Source organism: Leptidea sinapis, chromosome 36 (genome assembly GCF_905404315.1).
Source record: "Leptidea sinapis chromosome 36, ilLepSina1.1, whole genome shotgun sequence".
In the NCBI taxonomy this organism is placed as follows: domain Eukaryota; kingdom Metazoa; phylum Arthropoda; class Insecta; order Lepidoptera; family Pieridae; genus Leptidea; species Leptidea sinapis.
Genome location: NC_066300.1, coordinates 2,913,643 through 2,936,158, shown reverse-complemented (window position 1 = coordinate 2,936,158; position 22,516 = coordinate 2,913,643). Strand labels below are relative to the sequence as shown.

The following is a 22,516-nucleotide window of genomic DNA, read 5'->3' as shown; positions in this document are numbered from 1 at the left end:
AGGACGGCATGTGACTATCCCCATTTGCGAGCCACGTTCGCGGCGACTCAACCAATTGGGACAGACCATACGCCAATGCAAAATAAAACACTTAAAATTAAAGGGATGCTGGTGTGCTAAGAGTATAGTGTTATTGGTACTCACCCGTGGTTTACAAGATCCAAATATTATTACAGCAGAAATTTCTATACCACATTAACAAGTCTGAGACATGCTCATTGCCGCAACAAATATCGCTTACAAAGAATGCGCATCATTTCCTCCTCGATTGGCACGGAATGCAACTCGAGCCAGGTTCAGACTCTTAACCACATATAATTTGAATGGTCGGCATTTAATATTCAACAGGGTACTAGCTAACGGCTTACTACATTATCTACAATAAAGTGGAAAGCATCCCGCGCGACATTCAAGACACTTTAAGGGACCCTGCGACTTATAAGATATTATAAAAATTTATTACGTCAATAAAATTGGCACTTTGCATCTCAAAAGGTTAACACTGGACTTGAGATTTGAAACTTTATACATGAATGAAGAAAGACTTGACTTCGGCCTTGTCATTAAATGAAGACTTGGATAATTTGAACTGTGAATTCAAAAAAGATTAAACTGGACTTGACGTAAAAGACTTGTGTCCAAAGCCGTTAATAAAAAAAAATAAACAGTAAATATTATTTATTTATTTACTTTGATATTTGGTTTCGGAATTCGGAGTTTAATTTAAAATTTACACAGTAAAATTATCATGGCTGATGATTGTGACGAGTTTCCACCGATTATAGTAAATTCGACATTACGAGAATCTGTACTGTGAGTAAATATACAACGCTAGCGCAAATAGTATTTTAAAATATTCATGTTTAATTCTAATAATTCACATAATAGAGTAAATAGATACCTACATGAATCATTTGATTTCATACGGTCACTGGTGGAATGTGAGAAGTGAACACTTCCGACTGGGCCTGCCCTTTAAGGGCATTATTCCTTGTACTCCATACAATGCAATCATAAGATGTTTTCTTTACACTGTATAGGCAATTTAGTATGCCGTCTGCTGAGGTGCTGGCTTCTCAACGCGCTCGGGATGAGGAGTGTGAGGAGGAATTACGGCAGTTGCGCTTGCAATATGAGAAACAGGAGGCAACAGTAAGACTTGTGGGCTGTGACTCAAGTGGGTCCGAGAGTGAGGCCTCTCTTACTGCAGCTGTGGATGCACTCAGAGTCACATCTGGCTCCACCACCCCAGAACCTGATGCAGCCCAAATTATTGCTAAACTTGCAAATGAACTTATTGAGTATGATACAATATTCCTGCCTCAATATTTGGAAGTTTTACTCACAAAGAAACAAGACATAATTTGTTCAGTTACAAATGAAGTAAGTTTTTAAATCAAATATATCATTTTTCATGATCTGAAACTTTTATATTCGTTATTTCATTTTATATTAGTTACTTGTAACAAGTAACATTTAACATGGCAGAATTTAGTATATTTTAACTAATACTATCATTTGCCTTACTGACCACACCAAGCTTTTTAGAGCCAAATTTTGCCATATTTGCTGTAAATTTCATTTAAATTTTTCAATTGTAGATATTTCAGACTTATTTGTTTGGTACAAGTTGCATCTTTGTCGTCACAAGAACATATTAATGTATGCTATGGGGGCCCCCTTTTCGCAATTGGACTCCTTCATTGGGATAATTTTGCATGCAGTGTAGGCTAGATACTCCGGCCAGCTCAGTTTTTTTAGAAGTTCAGAACATTTTTGGGATCAAACATATTTTTTTTTTGGAAGAGGAGGACAAACAAGCATATGGTACGTGATCAACTCAGCTCATACTCTCTTGGAACACCAGATCACTCTCATGTCGGCATGTCATTCAGAGGAAACTGAACTTAATTTGTAGTCAGATCTGGGATAGATGAGGGCCTACCTAAGGAGGGAATACCTAGGTAACACTGAAAATGTTTAGAGAATGAAAAACGGCTTAATGTACAAAACAATACTTACTATGATATAATTGCCAATACTTTTATTGTTTTTCGAAGTAATCGCCGTACCTCTCTACACATCGTCACATTTGATGGAACCACTGACAATTGCAGTGGGCCCATTCTTCCTTAGGGGTCTCTTCTGTGGCATTTTCGTACACTTTCACTGCATCTTCAGGGCTCGTAAAGCAAATACCTCGAATTTCATCTTTAGTTCTTGGGAATAAATATATATGATATACAAGTCTGCAGTAACTGCCCTTCCATCTTCTAGCACAACTGTCGCGAATTTACCTTTCTGACCAAAGAAAGAGGCAACCGAGTGAGTCACCGCCGTTGAACTTATCTTACATATGGCGACACCAGTCCATGCGAAGGTGTTTTTGGTCGTTGGTTAAAATATGGGGATTCCATCTGGTACAAAGCTTCCTGATGCCTAAATGTTCGTGTAATATTTTTTGAACTTGACTCATACCAATGCCTAGGCTTGCCCGTATCTGCTGATAGGTCACTCTCTTATCTTCCTCTATCATGCGTCACACAGCACTGATGTTATCTTCTGTAGTCGCTGTTATAGGATGTCCCTCACGAGGATCATCATTGAGATTGCTACGTCCACGCTTAAACTCGTTAAACCAATAATTGTAAATAGTGACACCAGATGGGCCTTCATTAATAAAAGCTAATCGCAGCCTATCATAGCTTTGTTGCTGAGTAAGCCCACAACGAAAGTCATAATAAATCATTGACCGAAAATTTTCTCGCGTTAGGTTCATTTTCACGTATAACAAGAGTTTTAGATTTGCGCCAATTCACAAAAACAAATGAATGCAATATACTACATTAGGTTACCAAAGAGTTCTAAAATTAAAATTCAAACAAAGTTTTCATTAGCAATGTTTCTAACTGGCCTGTTCTAAACATATTCAGTGCTATCCACGTATATATAAATAAAATCTATTCCAAATTAACCTTTGGTGCTAATGCATTCCTTTAATCTGTCTGGTATCATCATCTGCCAGGTGGTAGAAAATAAACTGCATTGTTTGTTTGTCTTCTTAGATTCAAGTCAGAAGTTTGATGATGTTGGGCATGACACACATAAGAATTAAGAAATGAGAAGCTATTTGGACTAAAGATGCTTTATTGTTTAATGAAACATAAGATCTCTACGAACTCCGGCTAGGAATACATCAGGGCATCATACTGGGACCATTGATCTAAATATATCCAAAGTCTAGATAGATAACAGGTATAGAAATAGATAAGATCATGATTTTAGATACTCTTCACTGCAGACATCCTCCATCCATTACGTCAAGACCAAGCTGAAACAGTGTCCGACTCTAATAAATCATTTCCAGACGCAATATACCTACATGGTCGGTCTGGATTAGAAATTCGCTTCCTTATTTAAGGAGGAGGAGGGGGAAAGATATAGAGCCCCTTTCAACGGTCAACCACCAAAGCGTGGAAAGCAGTAGTCTTATTTTAATTTGAGGTTATGTTAGGTTACTTTTTAAAAGGGTGTGCAAGCTATTTGCGGATTGCCTTTGATCATTGACCTCAGACTAAATCTTAACCTCTATTCTTAACTTCCGTGTTTTAAGGACTTTTACGAGGGTGAGAGAGGGGAATTCATATACAACAAATTTTAAGACTAATTCTGGTCTGCGCGTCTCCCCTTCGCCCTTGCTTTACTAGGCACGGGTAGCCGTGCGAGTATCTAAAAATATATCGATACTTCAGTTCTTAAAAGTATCAATTCAGAAAAGGGTTCTCAAACATAATTTTATAAACAACTGTTACTATATAGAATATCTTGGAAAACTGCATTCATGTATCGATTTATTACACTTTAGAACTGAGGTATCGATAAACAGTATGGATTGTTTATATAATAAATAATAAATATATGTTGGACACCTCCAACATTCATTGCTATGCAGACGACAGCACTAGTGATGCCGTATACACGGGAAATCGTCTACCAGTGCCGGGAGAAACTTGTGTCTTCTATCGAATCCTCTCTCGAGAAGGTCGCGGAATGGGGTACATTGAACCTTGTCCAATTTAACCCCCAGAAGACTCAAGTTTGCGCGTATACCACAAAAAAAACCGCATTTGTCGTATCACCGCTCTTCGACTACACTTCCCTCAAAGCCTCGCCTAGTATCGGAATACTGGGTCTCGAAATCTCGAGCGATTGCCAATTTCGTGGTCATCTGGAAAGCAAAGCCAAATTGGCTTCAAAGAAACTGGGCGTCATTAATAGAGCACGGCAATACTTCAAGCCGGCCCACATACTAGCGCTCTACAAAGCGCAGGTCCGCCACACATGGAGTATTGCTGTCATCTCTGGTATGGCGCACCCCAGTATCAGCTCGATCCACCATTGACCGCGTGCAACGCAGAGCAGCTCGAAATGTCGGGGACCCAGTGCTCTGTGAACGGCTGGATCACTTGGCGTTGCGTAGAGACGTCGCTTCATTGTGTGTCTTCTACCGCATTTATCACGGGGAGTGTTCCGAAGAGCTGTTTAACCCGATTCCTGCCACCGAATTCCTCCTTCGCACGACACGCCACAAGTTAGGATATCATCCTCACCATCTGGATGTGTGGCGGTCCTCCACAGTGCGGTTTTCAAGGAGCTTTCTTCCACGTACTACAAAGCTGTGGAATGAGCTTCCTTGTGCGGTGTTTCCGGGACGATACGGACATGGGTACCTTCAAAAAAAGCGCGTACATCTTCCTTAAAGGCCGGCAACGCCCCTGTGATTCCTCCGGTGTTGCAAGAGATTGTATGCGGCGGTGATCACTTAACAACAGGTGACCCGTACGCTCGTTTGTCCTCCTATTCCATAAAAAAAAAAAATCTTACTAAATTAAATAATTTGTACATATTCCTTAAATATTAACATATTATATACAAAATAAACTTATTACTATAACTTTTAATTTAAAAATAATTTTTTATAGTAAGAACCCCTCGTTTTCAAAGGTGAAGGCCTCCTCTAGAGATTTCCAACTATCCCTGTTCCTTGCAGTCTCCATCCACTGTTTACCGGCCACTTGTATGATATCATCAGACCACCGGGTTGGTGGTCGACCTCTACTTCTAGTACCTTGTGGCCCTTTCCAACCTGATATCTTGTGACTCCGTCTATTATCTGCAAGTCTAGATACGTGACCAGCCCATCGCCACTTAAGTTTTCTACAGTGAGACACAGCATCAATAACGTTTGTCTTATTTCTTATAATTTTATGAATTCTTTTAATTTTCAGGATGCTTCGCTCCATTCCTCTTTGACATGACCAAATTTTTGATTTAATCCTATTAGTGAACTTCCAAGTTTGACTTGCGTAGGTTAATGATGGTAGTATACAGGTATCCATAACTTTTTGTTTAATTTTAATCGACATGTCACTTTTCATAACTTCTTTTAAGCTCCAAAACTTCTTCCAAGCATTTGAGATTCGCCTTTCTATTTCATGTTCGTTTCTTTGTTTATTGAACGATATTTGCTTACCCAAGTATATGTATTTGTTGACATACTCCAGCGTTTCATTTTCAAGGTATACAGGATTTTTTTTGGAGTTCGTCATAATGTTTGTTTTATTGCGGTTAATTTCAAGGCCTACCTGTTGACTTGCCGCATGGAGGTCATTTATCATAGACTGCATTTCAGTGGTATTCTCAGACAGCAAAACAATGTCATCAGCGAATCTTAAGTGGCTTAAATAGTGATTGTTTATTTTTAAACCAACCTTTTTCCAGTTTAACTGTCCAATGACTTGTTGTAACACTGCTATAAATAATGTTGGAGAGATGACATCCCCTTGACTTACTCCTCTTTTGATGGGTATGGTCTCCAATCTAATTCTGCTGTTACAATTCTGGTACAGATATTGTAAAACTTTAAGATACACTGGTTCTACATTTTGGGATTGGAGAGTCTGCCATATTGAATGATGATACAAAGTGTCAAAAGCTTTTCGATAATCGATAAATACAAGATAAAGTGGCCTGTTAAACTCTAGATATTTATCTATAAGTATTTCCATAGAGTATATATGATCGACAGTAGAGAAACCTCTCCTGAATCCTGCCTGCTCTACGGGCTGGTGCTCTTCGATAGTTTTTCTTATTCTCTTTTCTAGAATTGATGAAAATAACTTATATAATGTAGATAATAGGTTGATCGGTCGGTAATTACTAATATTATTTGGATCTCCCTTTTTATGCAATAGGATAATATTTGACAGTCCATTGTTTTGGTGTAGTTGCTGTTTTCAATACCAAGTTAAAGAGATGTTGCAAAAGGCTCACTAAAAGAGTACCACCTATTTTCAGGACTTCGTTGGTTATTTTGTCAGGTCCTGGGCATTTTTCTGACTTCAATTTATTGATTCCTTGTATCACCTCTTCCTCATCTATATCGAATACATCACACGGTGTTTCACTTGGTATTGTACAAAATGGTAATGATAGAGGTAGCTCCTGATTTTCAAAACTGTGCAATTTTTTGTAGAAATTGGTTGCAACTTGAAGTATTTCATTTCTATTTTGTGTTGTTTCATTTGAAGATTTCAGTCCTTTCATCCAAGTCCTATGTGACTATTGACTATATACTATGGACTATTGTTTATATATGAAATAAATAAAAATATTAGTAATATAGCCCACAGAAGTATCGCTAAATTAATTATTTAATTAAAAACTTTAAATTTAAAAAGAGTATACAGTACTGTACAGAAACATACAGTGACCTCTGGAAAGATGCGCTAGATCGGCAAGTCGTCGGCTTCACCTTTGATTCGTTTGATTATTTCCGACGAAATAAAAATTCACTATGTTCATCATGTGATGATAAATCGAAGGCAAGGATACAACTATTTTTGTGTTATTCGAATGTTTTGATAATTTTAACAAATTATAAATTGAATGAATGACTCGTCTGGACTCGGATTAAGTTCTACACTCGCACAAAAAACCGGCGTGCATAATAGTGTGGGAGGATATCTGCTGTCAACTTTCGGCAACTTCGAGGGTAGGATGTAGTCTCTGGCTGCGTGTAGATTTTGAGGACCACGTCAGGTCATGTCAGGTCACCTGGAAGGTGTCGAAGAAGCCAATTTGGCTTCAAAGAAGCTGGGGTCATTAATAGATCACGGTAATACTTCAAGCCGACCTAGATTCTAGCGCTCTCCAATAGCGCACCACATACTCCCTGTAATGCTGTCTTCTCTAGTCCGACGCACCCCAGTATCAGCTCGAACCTTTTGACCGCGTGCAACCCATAGCTGCTCCGATTGCCGCGGATCCACTGCTCTATGAATCGCTAGATCACTTGGCGTTGCTAGGAGTGTTCCGAAGAGCTGCTTGACCTTATTCCTGCCGCTGTATTCCACTTTCGCACGGTCGCTACAAATTAAGATATCATCTCCACCATCAGGATGTCTGGCATTCCTTTACAGTGCCGTTTTCAAAGAACTTTTCTTTGAAAAAAGCTCGTACACCTTTCTAAAAGCCTGGCAACCCTCCTGTGATTCCTATGGTAAGAGAATGTGGGCGGCGTTTAACATCAGGTGACCCGTACGCTCATTTCTCCATTTAAAATAAATCCTGAGTAGCACGGGTAAATTGGTAAGTTTTTAAAAATTAGATTCTGTCCTGTCCGACCAACGAGCAGCGAATTTGAACTTGAAGCGCGCTCGAAGGCATTGTCGCATTTGGTGTGCAAAGATTAAAGTTCATTGAATCGTTGACCTAGTGACCCAATTCTACAGCTCTTTCATATTCGCTCAAAATTTAAAGTCTACATTTTGACCTAAGTAGTGCACAGATTTCGTTCATTTTTTGTGTATCGTCAGCAAATGCTTAAACAAATATGTAGCTACATTAAATTCATAAATGCAAAATTAACAGTATGAAAAAGAATCAGAATGAACTAAATTAAATAATCTCGTATAAGATTTTTTTATTAATTTCAGTAGCGAAATCATTTAAACTTATGTTTCCCTTTAAAATAAAAAAAGTCGCCAAAACTAAACTGAAATGCGTAGCTGAGACTTCTGTCAAACGCAAGTCCCCCTGAAAATGTGCTCTGAAAAGGTCACGAAACGTCGGATTAGCTAAAATAATAATTAGAATTTCACTTTTAAGCAAAAAAGAATGTAAAAACAGTTATTATTAGACGCGTTTTAATCATTTTAAAAAGTGTTTTATTGAATATTTTATAATTTGTGGCCTCAGTCAAGAGGCCATGAGCGGATATTGTTTTTAGCTGACGCAATAATTTCAGATAGTGTCAACTATAGAGGGGGTTATCCTGGAGGGCGTTAGCGAGGGCGGCAGCGAGGTGGTGGTCGCAGGCTGCTGGCTGGCGGCGGCCGCCGTGTGGCGAGCGCCGCGGGTGTCCTCGGCGGGGGCGCTGCTGCGGGCGGTGCTGCGGGGAGCCAGCGACCACCAGGTGTATTATAGAGAGAGACATGAGGGAGGCGGGTGGCGAGGTGGTGGTCGCAGGCTGCTGGCTGGCGGCGGCCGCCGTGTGGCGAGCGCCGCGGGTGTCCTCGGCGGGGGCGCTGCTGCGGGCGGTGCTGCGGGGAGCCAGCGACCACCAGGTGTATTATAGAGAGAGACATGAGGGAGGCTGTTGGCGAGGTGGTGGTCGCAGGCTGCTGGCTGGCGGCGGCCGCCGTGTGGCGAGCGCCGCGGGTGTCCTCGGCGGGGGCGCTGCTGCGGGCGGTGCTGCGGGGAGCCAGCGACCACCAGGTGTATTATAGAGAGAGACATGAGGGAGGCTGTTGGCGAGGTGGTGGTCGCAGGCTGCTGGCTGGCGGCGGCCGCCGTGTGGCGAGCGCCGCGGGTGTCCTCGGCGGGGGCGCTGCTGCGGGCGGTGCTGCGGGGAGCCAGCGACCACCAGGTGTATTATAGAGAGAGACATGAGGGAGGCTGTTGGCGAGGTGGTGGTCGCAGGCTGCTGGCTGGCGGCGGCCGCCGTGTGGCGAGCGCCGCGGGTGTCCTCGGCGGGGGCGCTGCTGCGGGCGGTGCTGCGGGGAGCCAGCGACCACCAGGTGTATTATAGAGAGAGACATGAGGGAGGCTGTTGGCGAGGTGGTGGTCGCAGGCTGCTGGCTGGCGGCGGCCGCCGTGTGGCGAGCGCCGCGGGTGTCCTCGGCGGGGGCGCTGCTGCGGGCGGTGCTGCGGGGAGCCAGCGACCACCAGGTGTATTATAGAGAGAGACATGAGGGAGGCTGTTGGCGAGGTGGTGGTCGCAGGCTGCTGGCTGGCGGCGGCCGCCGTGTGGCGAGCGCCGCGGGTGTCCTCGGCGGGGGCGCTGCTGCGGGCGGTGCTGCGGGGAGCCAGCGACCACCAGGTGTATTATAGAGAGAGACATGAGGGAGGCTGTTGGCGAGGTGGTGGTCGCAGGCTGCTGGCTGGCGGCGGCCGCCGTGTGGCGAGCGCCGCGGGTGTCCTCGGCGGGGGCGCTGCTGCGGGCGGTGCTGCGGGGAGCCAGCGACCACCAGGTGTATTATAGAGAGAGACATGAGGGAGGCTGTTGGCGAGGTGGTGGTCGCAGGCTGCTGGCTGGCGGCGGCCGCCGTGTGGCGAGCGCCGCGGGTGTCCTCGGCGGGGGCGCTGCTGCGGGCGGTGCTGCGGGGAGCCAGCGACCACCAGGTGTATTATAGAGAGAGACATGAGGGAGGCTGTTGGCGAGGTGGTGGTCGCAGGCTGCTGGCTGGCGGCGGCCGCCGTGTGGCGAGCGCCGCGGGTGTCCTCGGCGGGGGCGCTGCTGCGGGCGGTGCTGCGGGGAGCCAGCGACCACCAGGTGTATTATAGAGAGAGACATGAGGGAGGCTGTTGGCGAGGTGGTTGTCGCAGGCTGCTGGCTGGCGGCGGCCGCCGTGTGGCGAGCGCCGCGGGTGTCCTCGGCGGGGGCGCTGCTGCGGGCGGTGCTGCGGGGAGCCAGCGACCACCAGGTGTATTATAGAGAGAGACATGAGGGAGGCTGTTGGCGAGGTGGTGGTCGCAGGCTGCTGGCTGGCGGCGGCCGCCGTGTGGCGAGCGCCGCGGGTGTCCTCGGCGGGGGCGCTGCTGCGGGCGGTGCTGCGGGGAGCCAGCGACCACCAGGTGTATTATAGAGAGAGACATGAGGGAGGCTGTTGGCGAGGTGGTGGTCGCAGGCTGCTGGCTGGCGGCGGCCGCCGTGTGGCGAGCGCCGCGGGTGTCCTCGGCGGGGGCGCTGCTGCGGGCGGTGCTGCGGGGAGCCAGCGACCACCAGGTGTATTATAGAGAGAGACATGAGGGAGGCTGTTGGCGAGGTGGTGGTCGCAGGCTGCTGGCTGGCGGCGGCCGCCGTGTGGCGAGCGCCGCGGGTGTCCTCGGCGGGGGCGCTGCTGCGGGCGGTGCTGCGGGGAGCCAGCGACCACCAGGTGTATTATAGAGAGAGACATGAGGGAGGCTGTTGGCGAGGTGGTGGTCGCAGGCTGCTGGCTGGCGGCGGCCGCCGTGTGGCGAGCGCCGCGGGTGTCCTCGGCGGGGGCGCTGCTGCGGGCGGTGCTGCGGGGAGCCAGCGACCACCAGGTGTATTATAGAGAGAGACATGAGGGAGGCTGTTGGCGAGGTGGTGGTCGCAGGCTGCTGGCTGGCGGCGGCCGCCGTGTGGCGAGCGCCGCGGGTGTCCTCGGCGGGGGCGCTGCTGCGGGCGGTGCTGCGGGGAGCCAGCGACCACCAGGTGTATTATAGAGAGAGACATGAGGGAGGCTGTTGGCGAGGTGGTGGTCGCAGGCTGCTGGCTGGCGGCGGCCGCCGTGTGGCGAGCGCCGCGGGTGTCCTCGGCGGGGGCGCTGCTGCGGGCGGTGCTGCGGGGAGCCAGCGACCACCAGGTGTATTATAGAGAGAGACATGAGGGAGGCTGTTGGCGAGGTGGTGGTCGCAGGCTGCTGGCTGGCGGCGGCCGCCGTGTGGCGAGCGCCGCGGGTGTCCTCGGCGGGGGCGCTGCTGCGGGCGGTGCTGCGGGGAGCCAGCGACCACCAGGTGTATTATAGAGAGAGACATGAGGGAGGCTGTTGGCGAGGTGGTGGTCGCAGGCTGCTGGCTGGCGGCGGCCGCCGTGTGGCGAGCGCCGCGGGTGTCCTCGGCGGGGGCGCTGCTGCGGGCGGTGCTGCGGGGAGCCAGCGACCACCAGGTGTATTATAGAGAGAGACATGAGGGAGGCTGTTGGCGAGGTGGTGGTCGCAGGCTGCTGGCTGGCGGCGGCCGCCGTGTGGCGAGCGCCGCGGGTGTCCTCGGCGGGGGCGCTGCTGCGGGCGGTGCTGCGGGGAGCCAGCGACCACCAGGTGTATTATAGAGAGAGACATGAGGGAGGCTGTTGGCGAGGTGGTGGTCGCAGGCTGCTGGCTGGCGGCGGCCGCCGTGTGGCGAGCGCCGCGGGTGTCCTCGGCGGGGGCGCTGCTGCGGGCGGTGCTGCGGGGAGCCAGCGACCACCAGGTGTATTATAGAGAGAGACATGAGGGAGGCTGTTGGCGAGGTGGTGGTCGCAGGCTGCTGGCTGGCGGCGGCCGCCGTGTGGCGAGCGCCGCGGGTGTCCTCGGCGGGGGCGCTGCTGCGGGCGGTGCTGCGGGGAGCCAGCGACCACCAGGTGTATTATAGAGAGAGACATGAGGGAGGCTGTTGGCGAGGTGGTGGTCGCAGGCTGCTGGCTGGCGGCGGCCGCCGTGTGGCGAGCGCCGCGGGTGTCCTCGGCGGGGGCGCTGCTGCGGGCGGTGCTGCGGGGAGCCAGCGACCACCAGGTGTATTATAGAGAGAGACATGAGGGAGGCTGTTGGCGAGGTGGTGGTCGCAGGCTGCTGGCTGGCGGCGGCCGCCGTGTGGCGAGCGCCGCGGGTGTCCTCGGCGGGGGCGCTGCTGCGGGCGGTGCTGCGGGGAGCCAGCGACCACCAGGTGTATTATAGAGAGAGACATGAGGGAGGCTGTTGGCGAGGTGGTGGTCGCAGGCTGCTGGCTGGCGGCGGCCGCCGTGTGGCGAGCGCCGCGGGTGTCCTCGGCGGGGGCGCTGCTGCGGGCGGTGCTGCGGGGAGCCAGCGACCACCAGGTGTATTATAGAGAGAGACATGAGGGAGGCTGTTGGCGAGGTGGTGGTCGCAGGCTGCTGGCTGGCGGCGGCCGCCGTGTGGCGAGCGCCGCGGGTGTCCTCGGCGGGGGCGCTGCTGCGGGCGGTGCTGCGGGGAGCCAGCGACCACCAGGTGTATTATAGAGAGAGACATGAGGGAGGCTGTTGGCGAGGGGGGGGTCGCAGGCTGCTGGCTGGCGGCGGCCGCCGTGTGGCGAGCGCCGCGGGTGTCCTCGGCGGGGGCGCTGCTGCGGGCGGTGCTGCGGGGAGCCAGCGACCACCAGGTGTATTATAGAGAGAGACATGAGGGAGGCTGTTGGCGAGGTGGTGGTCGCAGGCTGCTGGCTGGCGGCGGCCGCCGTGTGGCGAGCGCCGCGGGTGTCCTCGGCGGGGGCGCTGCTGCGGGCGGTGCTGCGGGGAGCCAGCGACCACCAGGTGTATTATAGAGAGAGACATGAGGGAGGCTGTTGGCGAGGTGGTGGTCGCAGGCTGCTGGCTGGCGGCGGCCGCCGTGTGGCGAGCGCCGCGGGTGTCCTCGGCGGGGGCGCTGCTGCGGGCGGTGCTGCGGGGAGCCAGCGACCACCAGGTGTATTATAGAGAGAGACATGAGGGAGGCTGTTGGCGAGGTGGTGGTCGCAGGCTGCTGGCTGGCGGCGGCCGCCGTGTGGCGAGCGCCGCGGGTGTCCTCGGCGGGGGCGCTGCTGCGGGCGGTGCTGCGGGGAGCCAGCGACCACCAGGTGTATTATAGAGAGAGACATGAGGGAGGCTGTTGGCGAGGGCGGCGGTGATTATGTCACTTTGAGATTGTTACGGAGATGTTCTTAGTTTGAAAACCAAGTTGACCGCCGCGCAAAATTATCATTGCTAAAATATAAATATCAATTTCGTATAGAACGGAACAGACATGTGATAAGCTTTGAAATAAAAGGTCACCGCGGTGCAAAATTATGTTTGTTAGGGTAGCAGAGGACAATTTTGGGATATTTGGGACACGCCCAAATAGTGGAGTGAACTCCAGTTATGTGGGTGTTTAAGGAAGAAAGAAGATATTTGATTTTCATGGTCTAGGCTTATGCGTAGATATTTTTACCCCGATGTAAAGAAAAACTAAGTAAATATCAAAACAAACTTAAAGTATTAATTAAGTAGTGATGGGCCGAATGTGGTTTAAACCGAATTCGAATTCAGGCGAACATTCTGTAAGATTCGGTAAAAAATTAGGGCCGAAGTTTGATTGGTCTTCGTCACGCTTTCTCGCGAGTAACTGATTGCGTCTTGTTTATGCATCGCGGTTACCTACGCTCAAACTGCACTCCGCGCACACCTGTTGAGTCTGGACCGGTCGGCGGACTTATTGCAAGGGACTAAAGGTTGGTCATATTTTAGAAATATGACACACTTTTGGTTCTAATATTTTCAATAAAAAAGTGCTGATTTTTTGTTTTTTTTTCTTGTATCCTATTGGATATCGGCTTATTAGCCGAACTTCGGTTAAACCGAATGTAAAACGAAGTTCGGCCCATTCCAAGTATTTAAGTATTAAGTGTAAAATGTCAATAATCGATTTTCATACAAGGAGTTCAGTTTATAAAATATTCGCTCGCGTTTTGCTGTAGTATTTAATTAATAAATATTCTCCGCAGGTGACAGCGATAGGCGCGGCAGTGGCGCGTTCGTTGTCGTCCCCCGCGTGGCTGGTGCGTGTCGGGGACGCGGTGCTCGGCCCGCTCCGTCCGCAGCGCCTGCTGGCGGAGCGACTACTGGCCTGCGCGCTGGCGCGGCTCTCGCCGCCGCCCGCGAGGTGAGTGTACACACCAGGGGTGGGACAGACGCCTTAAAGTGACGTTTTCAGAAGACTGTAGTGCCATCTGTTAGTTGGCCCGAAAATGAAAGCTTTATCAGCTGTCACTCGCTTTGAAACCTTTCAACTGTTGAGTGAAACTTGTCACTGCCCACTGGTCATAAAATGGCGGCTACTTACTAAATAAATCCTTTATGTTCTATGTTGTGACAAAATTAAATAACTAACTCTACGCGAAATTTCAACATGTTAATAAATTGCAATACCTACATTAAAAATTAGAGTTAGTTATTTAATTGCGCCACAACATTAAAAATGAATTTTATAATTCCGAGCTTATATATAGCTATTTTCGGGGCCAATCTCTAGATGGCGCTAGTTTTTAAATATACAGCTCATAATGCGTAGAGAGGGCTCTCGTTTCCCTATATATTATTATACTCTTTGGTGTGTACTGCGTGCGCTCGTGATGTGGCCACAGTACAAGTAATAGAACAGTAGCCTAACTCAGCCGTAGTCTTGTAATTTATACCTACGTCTGGGCGGAGCGCTAGGGTTGGTACATACAAAAAGATTGACGGCGCACCCAGCATGCGCTAATTTAACATGGACGGCGATCAGTGGTAGGCTTCCTTGCACGGCGCCTATTTCTGGCGTAAAGCAGTAATGTGTAAGCATTATTGGATTTCGGTTTGAAGGGCGGCGTAGCTATTACTGGGCAAATGAGACTTGAAATCTTATCTCTGAGTAAAGTCTCAAAGTCACGAGCGCAGTTTAGTGCCGCTCAGAATTCTTGGGTTTTTCAATAATCTTGAATGGCCCTGCATTGTAATAGGCAGGGCGTATCAATTACCATCAGCTGAACGTCCTGCTTGTCTCGTCCCTTATTTTCATAAAAAAATAGTCTCGGCAGCTACAAAAAATATCTCTTGTTTACTTGTGAGGCAGTCAGCACGGTACAGCATGCGTCGCTATGCCATACGATATTTCTAATTAAAGTGTGCATTTATTTGTGTATTAAGCCCGTGTTAATTTGGTGTGTTTCAAGCGAAGGGTAATGTAAAATCTACTTTCTTAGCAAATGCACGGCCTTTAATTCAAGGACTTATGCTATTTTAAAAAACAGATATTTTTATTAAAAAAATCAAGAAGTTTACACAATTTTCATTGCATAGGTATTATAAGTATTTTAAAATCAATTTTGAAAAATAAATTTAACAAAGACCGACCAATTGTATTTTAAAATTATCTTGATGAAAATATTTGTATTTGAAATTGTTATTTTTATATTGGTGGTCGGTTGCAGGCTTGACATAGAGCGGCGCGGCGTGGTATCGCTGCGAGATGTGATCGCGTGTGTCCGCGACGTTTGGCGACGCAGCGCGGCCGGCGCAGACGACGGAGGAGAAGAAACACCCGACGAGGCGAGACAGGCCGCGCTGCTGGTAGCGGGGCGAGCCCTCGCCGCAGCCGAGTGCCAGCCCGGGTCAGCTGATGATGCGCGTGCCTTGCTCGCTGTACTGGCGCTGCCGCCTGCCCACCATCATCGCAACACTCCTGAACACCTCAAGGTATGCTTTTTTGGGGAAAAGGAGGACAAACGAGTGCACCTGGTGTTAAGTGATCACCACCGCCCACATTCTCTTTCAACACCAGATAAATGACAGGAGCGTCGCCGGCCTTTAAGGAAGGTAGACGCGCTTTTTTTGAAGGTACCCATATCGTATCTTTGTAGAAGCTGTAAAGCTCCTTGAAAACCGCATTGTGGAGGACCGCCACACATCCAGATGGTGGAGATGATATCCTAACTTGTGGCGTGTCATGCGAAGGTGGAATTCGGCGGCAGGAATCAGGTGAAACAGCTCTTCGGAATACTCCCCGTGATAAATGCGGTAGAAGACACTCAATGAAGCGATGTCTCTACGCAACGCCAATCTACAGGATATACAAACTATGTCTGACCGCACAATATACATGTGTTGAGTGTAGTGACACCGAGGTAACTCTGTTCTCACAGAAGCCGTAATAGCTGATCATCAAATTATTAATTATTCAGATTTTCGCGTATGGTTTAAAATTAAACTATAAGATATTTGGGCATGATTTGATATTAAACAATATTATACGAAAAATGGAACAGGGTAAATAACTGCTGCAGCCTTAATAAAATTATTTTAATATAAATATCAATTTTATTGTCTAATCAAGAAAAAAATATCTGCCGAAAATCACTATCTGCGGTTCCACCAACTACATAAAATAAAGAGCATAATTGAGTTGTAATAGTTGACAGGTCATTAAGTTTCGGAGAATACTAATTGGAAAGGATTACTAAAGATTATCCAAGCTTTCTGGTTTGAAACCTTGCTTTATTAACATTCCATGGACCCAAAGCTCTCAATAACAATCAAACAAGACTGTAAAAATTTAAAAATAAATCTCTGTACCTAGCTATCTGTTGCAAATAATAATGTAGTACATGAGTAATTTGTGCATGTTGGTGCATCAGTAAATAAATTGATATCTTGAAAATAGATTTACCTTGGCTTCCTCGGGGTTGGCCTTTTTGATTTGAAGTAGTCTTTTCTTGCTATCTAACAATGACAGCACAAACGCGCCAGAATCGACTGGATTTTACGACACACATAAAACCGGTGTAGCAGCCTAAGTTTATAAGTTATTGCGTTCAGTGGATGCATCAATCCACACACACTATAAATATAGGTATTATGCGAGTATTACATTAACTATTATTAAGATGTAAATAATAGCTATAAATATTTTTATTATTTTACTTAACTATTACTGACTTATTTTTACTTTAATTTTTACAATATGAAGCAGAGTTATCCACGACAGGATTTACCACCACAGCACCCGTAGCGCCCGTTCAAGAGCTTGACACATGGAGTAACTATGGCCTTAATTGACGGATATTATAGGGAAGAGAACGTGCCTCCCCATGAGGCAAACACAAGTAATGAACAGACTCAGTGGTCACAAGCCCCGCAATAGCTGTGTTCACAAACAAATCAATTACCCAGTGCCTACCGATGTCGCAATAAGAAAATGCTCATTTTAAAGTAATAATTTTTCATTTTAGGTTCTTGTTGGTGCTTCAAAGCTACAGATACTGTTTAGCCAACTTCAATGAACAATCAATTAAACTGTGTTTTATTTTTTTTTATTTTTTATTTATTTATAAAGGCTTACCAACTAAATACAATTTATTAACTTATGCACTAAGAATTAAACAAATATAATAAAATAGTTTAAATGTACTTAAATTATAGGTAGGCACAACATTACTATAAGAAATACATGTGATATTTTAAAATCTAAAATCTATAAATTTTGGAGAGCAATATAAATTTGTTTTTTAAAATTAAGAAAGTTTGAAAAGAAGATATCAGTGTTTTCATCTATATTAAAAATACAATTATATAATTGTAACATTAGCTGTAGAGGAGAGTTTAAGCCATAATTACTGTGGTGGAATTTAATGTGCATTGGGGAAAAAGTACTAAGCCGACAATTGAAGGCCTGCAACATGCAAACCGATTTGTGATAAAAGCGAAGGACAGTCCATATCATAGCTTAAAAGTTTATGTAAACACAGCAATTGTGAAGCATTTCTACGTATTCGCAAAGACCTCATTTGAAATGTACTTAATCTATTCTCATAGCTATCATTACGGATATATTTATTTGCAAAAAAACTTAACTTTGAAAGAAACTTTTTTTGTACAGATTCTATTCGTGATATATATATTTTGTGATATGGGCACCAAACAGCTGAGTTATATTCTAGATTAGATCTGACAATAGAGTTGAAAAGTATCTTGAGTGGTAAAATACTTCTAAAATCTTTCGTATTACGGAAAATAAAACCTAGCATTTTAAAACTCTTACGAACAATGTGATCTATATGTTTGTTAAATCTTAGTTCACTATCTAATATAATGCCTAAATCTTTAAAATATTTTTTTTCAGCAATGAACACGTCATTTACCTTGTAACTAGTTTTAAGTTTAATATGTTTTCTGGAAAATTTTAAAAAGTTGCATTTGCCTTCGTTCAGTTCCATACTATTATTTTGACACCATAAGTAGATATAGTCGATATCATCTTGAAGCATTTTTTGGTCCTCAAAACATATTACCGTCCTGTATAATTTTAGGTCATCTGCGTATAGTTCATATTCTGATTTTATTAAATTAGTGATATCATTTATGTATAAGGTAAATAATAAGGGGCCTAAGTGTGAGCCTTGTGGTACCCCGGATAGCTGATAAAAATCCCGAGAATGATAACCACTAACCTTAACCATAAGTGGTCGAGAAGCCAAATAAGATGTTAACCATGTCAGTAATTCATCCGATATGCCATAGATGTCCCTAAGTTTCTTTATTAGTAGGAAATGGTCCACTTTATCGAATGCTTTACTGAAGTCGGTATAAATGACGTCAACTTCATGATTATTACTCATTTCATTTATAATTCTATTAGTGAAGTTTAACAAGTTTGACGTCGTAGATCTTTTTTTTATAAAGCCATGTTGTTTGTCAGATAAAAGGTGCTTAGTTTGCCAAAACAAGTGAGGATATAAAATTGATTCAAAGATCTTTGCAGGAGTTGATAAAATAGTTATCGGTCTATAATTAACAACATCACATTTATTACCTTTTTTAAAAATAGGCACTATTATGCCTTTTTTCCATTCCCTCGGAAATAACCCGTTACTTATTGAGGCGTTATAGATGTAACTTAGTGGATATGACAATTCTTTAGCACAGTACTTATAAAATATTGGAGGAATTTCATCGCATCCTGCACCTTTATTTTTATTGAGTGATTTTAACTTCAGTTCAACGTCCTTTACCGTAAAAAATTGCGTGTTTTGATTAGTGTTTGATTTATTTACTGACTCCGTGTTATTTGTATGAAGTGGCTTATTATAAACCGAAGAGAAATAATCCGCAAATAGATTACTAATTTCGAAACCTCCATTGGCTGAATTATGATGTAACTGCATCGTGGATGGAATGGTACTAGTGTTGTTACGTTTAGATTTGATATATGTCCAGAAAGATTTAGGGTTGCTTTTAATGTTTTCTTGTATTTTTACAATATAGCCCGAATAAGATGTATCTATAATTTTACGTGTTCTTTCTTTTAAAATATTGTATTGTATTTTGTCCATTCCATTATTATATTTTTTATAACGTATTCGATATTTTTTTTCATTCAATACTTGTATAAGTTTATTATTAAACCAAGGAGGGTAATTATTATTTCGTTTGTATTTTTTAGGAATATGTTGTTTAATCAGGTCTTTTAAAATTGTGTAGTATTCGAAAACCATGTCATCGACATCTTGACATGTACCTAAAATATCTGACCAATTAATTGAAGATAGTGTCTGTTTTATCGCTTCGTAATTACCATTATAAAAATTAAATATCTTGTTTACTGGTTCCCTATTTTCTTTTAAATAACTGTAACGCATAAAGTTCAAAGAGATATTTAAAGGTGGATGATATTTATCGGCACTCGCGATAGGTTCCGAAGATTCACAGACTGTCACGTCCTCTATATTTGATAGTACTAAGTCCAATATTCTGTTTTTGCAATTGATCACAGAGTTAAATTGCATGCTATTACAAAGAGCCATAAAATCTATAAATGAGATGCCTATGGAACTATCAGGAGCCGTAGGTGTTAAAAACTTATTATTATATTCTCTTGTCCAAATAATATTACTCATATTAAAATCCCCCAGTATAAGATGGTTCCCCGAGTCATTAACTATATTTGAGGCGTTTGTCATGAACGATTCAAGTATCACTGTGTTTATTGGAGGTGGTATATAAACAGCACATAGTTTTATGTTTTGAGATCGACCTTTAAAGTTAGAGTACTCTAGCTCCACCCACAAATCTTCGGCTTTGCTTTCGAATTTTGGAACCCTGTGCGATTTTATAGATTTATGCACGGCGATCAAAACACCTCCCCCCTCCTTGTGGCCAAGCAATGGATTGGACTGTCTATCCCTTCTATAGACTTCATAGCGGTTATCAAAAATCTCTCCATCTAATATGTTATCATTGAGCCAGGTTTCAACCAGCACAATAATCTTGTAATTTTGTGTTAAAACATTTTTATTAATATAGTCGAGCTTAGTTCTCATTCTCGTAATATTTTGGTAATATAGCATGTTCTCATAGCTAATGAGTTCATTATTAGTTTGTTTAGAAAAACTCATAAAAAGAATAAGATGGAACACAAAAAATAGAGAAAAATTAAAATAATTAAAATCTAAATACTATAATATATGAGTTCTATTATAGTTATTGTTGCTTAAATAATTGATGTAGATGTTCAGAGCTCAATATGTTCTTAGCAGGACTTGTCTCCTCTTTTCTAACAAAAATTTTGCCACTTCTTACCCAAACAAACTTATAGCCGTTAGTTTTGGCTAATTTACGTGTTTCAGCATGCAGTGATTTGTTCGCGGGGTGTTAGGGATGATATTTTGTATGTTATTACTATAATTGTTAATTTATAAGAGATTGTAAATACAATATTTTTCTAATAAAATTTAATAAAGATCGCTGTATGTGTATTAATTTTTTCCACTTAGAATAATATGGATTCACCTGTTCCCACTCACTGACTTGAAATAGCTTAACAACTAAGGAACTCCTATATCGTCGCGAGTATTCTCGCGCTCGCAGAGGGCCGTATAGTCTAGACTCTAGATCATATGAGAAAAGGAAGGATATTAGAAAAAGAAAAAGATATATGGATTGACTATCGACCTCATATCCAATACAAGTAACAAACTTTAGAGTACTTATCTATTTCTGTTGTAGAGCTGTTATAGATTGGCCTGTGATATGGAACTATTTGTAAAGTATGATTATTAATTAATTTAGACATCATTATCAGACGGAAGATGTCCACTGCTGGATAAAGGCGTCCCCCGACGATTTCCACGACGATCGGTCCTGCGCTGCCCTCATCCAACGTATTCCGGCGATCTTGACCAGTTCGTCGGTCCATCTTGTGGGGGGCCTACCAACACCTCATCTTCCGGTACGTGGTCGCCATTCGAGGACTTTACTGCCCCAACGGCCATCTGTCCGTTGAACTATGTGCCTTGCCCACTGCCACTTCAGTTTCGCAATCATTTGGTCTATGTCGGTAACTTTGGTTCTCCTACGGACCTCCTCATTTCTGATTCGATCTCGCAGGGAAACTCCGAGCATAGCCCTCTCCATTTCCCTCCGAGCGACCATGAGCTTTTTCATATGGCCCATAGTTAGCGACCGTAAGTCGTCACTGGCAACACACACTGATTGAAAACCTTCGTCTTCTGGCACTGTTTTTCTTTATGGAATAGGAGGACAAACAAGCGTACGGGTGACCTGGTGTTAAGTGATCACCGCCGCCCACATTCTCTTGCAACACCAGAGAAATCACAGGAGAGTTGCCAGCCTTTAAGGAAGGTGTGGTGAAACCACGGATGAGTACCAATAACACTATTGCTCTTAGCACACCAGCATCCCTTTAATTTTAAGTGTTTTATTTTGCATTGGCGTATGGTCTGTCCCAATTGGTTGAGTCGCTGCGAACGTGGCTCGCGGATGAGCGCCAAAAAAAAGACCGACATAGTTCGGATCCGGCAATCTATAGGCTTATAGATATTACCTCCCTGCTCTCCAAAATCATGGAGGGCATAATTAACCAGCACTTAGTATACCTAGAGGGTCATCAGTTGATCAACGACCGACAGTACGGCTTTTGCCATGGTCGATCTTTTGGTATACCTATTTTTTTTTATGGAATAGGAGGACAAACGAGCGTACGGGTCACCTGTTGTTAAGTGATCACCGCCGCCCATACTCTCTTGCAACACCAGAGGAATCACAGGAGCGTTGCCGGCCTTTAAGGAAGGTGTACGCGCTTTTTTTGAAGGTACCCATGTCGTATCGTCCTCAAACTACAACGAAGAAAGAAACTCATTCCACAACTTTGTAGTACGTGGAAGGAAGCTCCTTGAAAACCGCACTGTGGAGGATGGCCACACATCCAGATGGTGATGGATGGAGGTGGAGATGATATCCTAACTTGTGGCATGTCGTGCGAAGGTGGAATTCGGCTGCAGGAATCAGGTTAAACAGCTCTTCGAAATACTCCCCATGATAAATGCGGTAGAAGACACACAATGAAGCGACGTCTCAACGCAGCGCCAAGTGATCCAGCCGTTCACAGATCACTGGGTCCCCGTCAATTCGAGCTGCTCTGAGTTTATTTATTTATTTAAAGCATCACAAAATGGATGTTGGATTATTAATCTTATTAAGCTTTTACGTAATTATTTAATAATAAGTGTTTACTCTACAGCGTCTAAAGTGTTTACTTTAGACGCTGTAGACCCGGGTTCGATACACCTACCAGTGTATGGATTTTTTTGGGTTTTGTAAAGTTAAAGGAAATTTCTAGTAAGTTCAGGATCAAATCGAACAGAAAAAAAGGGATGGAAAATGTGTAAGCAGGATAAAAATAGTTAAAAGAATTTTCTAGTACAATTT

The 22,516-nt window shown here is 44.9% G+C and overlaps 1 protein-coding gene across 1 annotated transcript; it reads left to right on the top strand.

Annotated features, from left to right (window-relative positions):
- The first annotated feature begins 656 nt into the window (after window positions 1–656).
- LOC126975565 (uncharacterized) lies at window positions 657–20,534 on the top strand. The gene is made up of 7 exons (XM_050823510.1): window positions 657–813; window positions 1,041–1,383; window positions 8,309–8,476; window positions 13,762–13,919; window positions 15,226–15,490; window positions 17,023–17,093; window positions 20,443–20,534. The coding sequence occupies exons 1-6, from the start codon at window positions 749–751 to the stop codon at window positions 17,071–17,073; spliced, it is 1,050 nt and encodes a 349-aa protein (XP_050679467.1). The 5' UTR covers window positions 657–748; the 3' UTR covers window positions 17,074–17,093; window positions 20,443–20,534.
- The last annotated feature ends 1,982 nt before the right edge of the window (window positions 20,535–22,516 follow it).

Excerpts from the sequence above, each read along its gene's own strand:
- LOC126975565 (XM_050823510.1), top strand. The coding sequence starts at position 749 with ATGGCTGATGATTGTGACGAGTTTCCACCGATTATAGTAAATTCGACA. Across the intron at positions 814-1,040 it reads ACATTACGAGAATCTGTACT|GCAATTTAGTATGCCGTCTG; the intron begins GTGAGTAAATAT and ends TACACTGTATAG. Across the intron at positions 15,491-17,022 it reads ACACTCCTGAACACCTCAAG|GTTCTTGTTGGTGCTTCAAA; the intron begins GTATGCTTTTTT and ends TTTTCATTTTAG.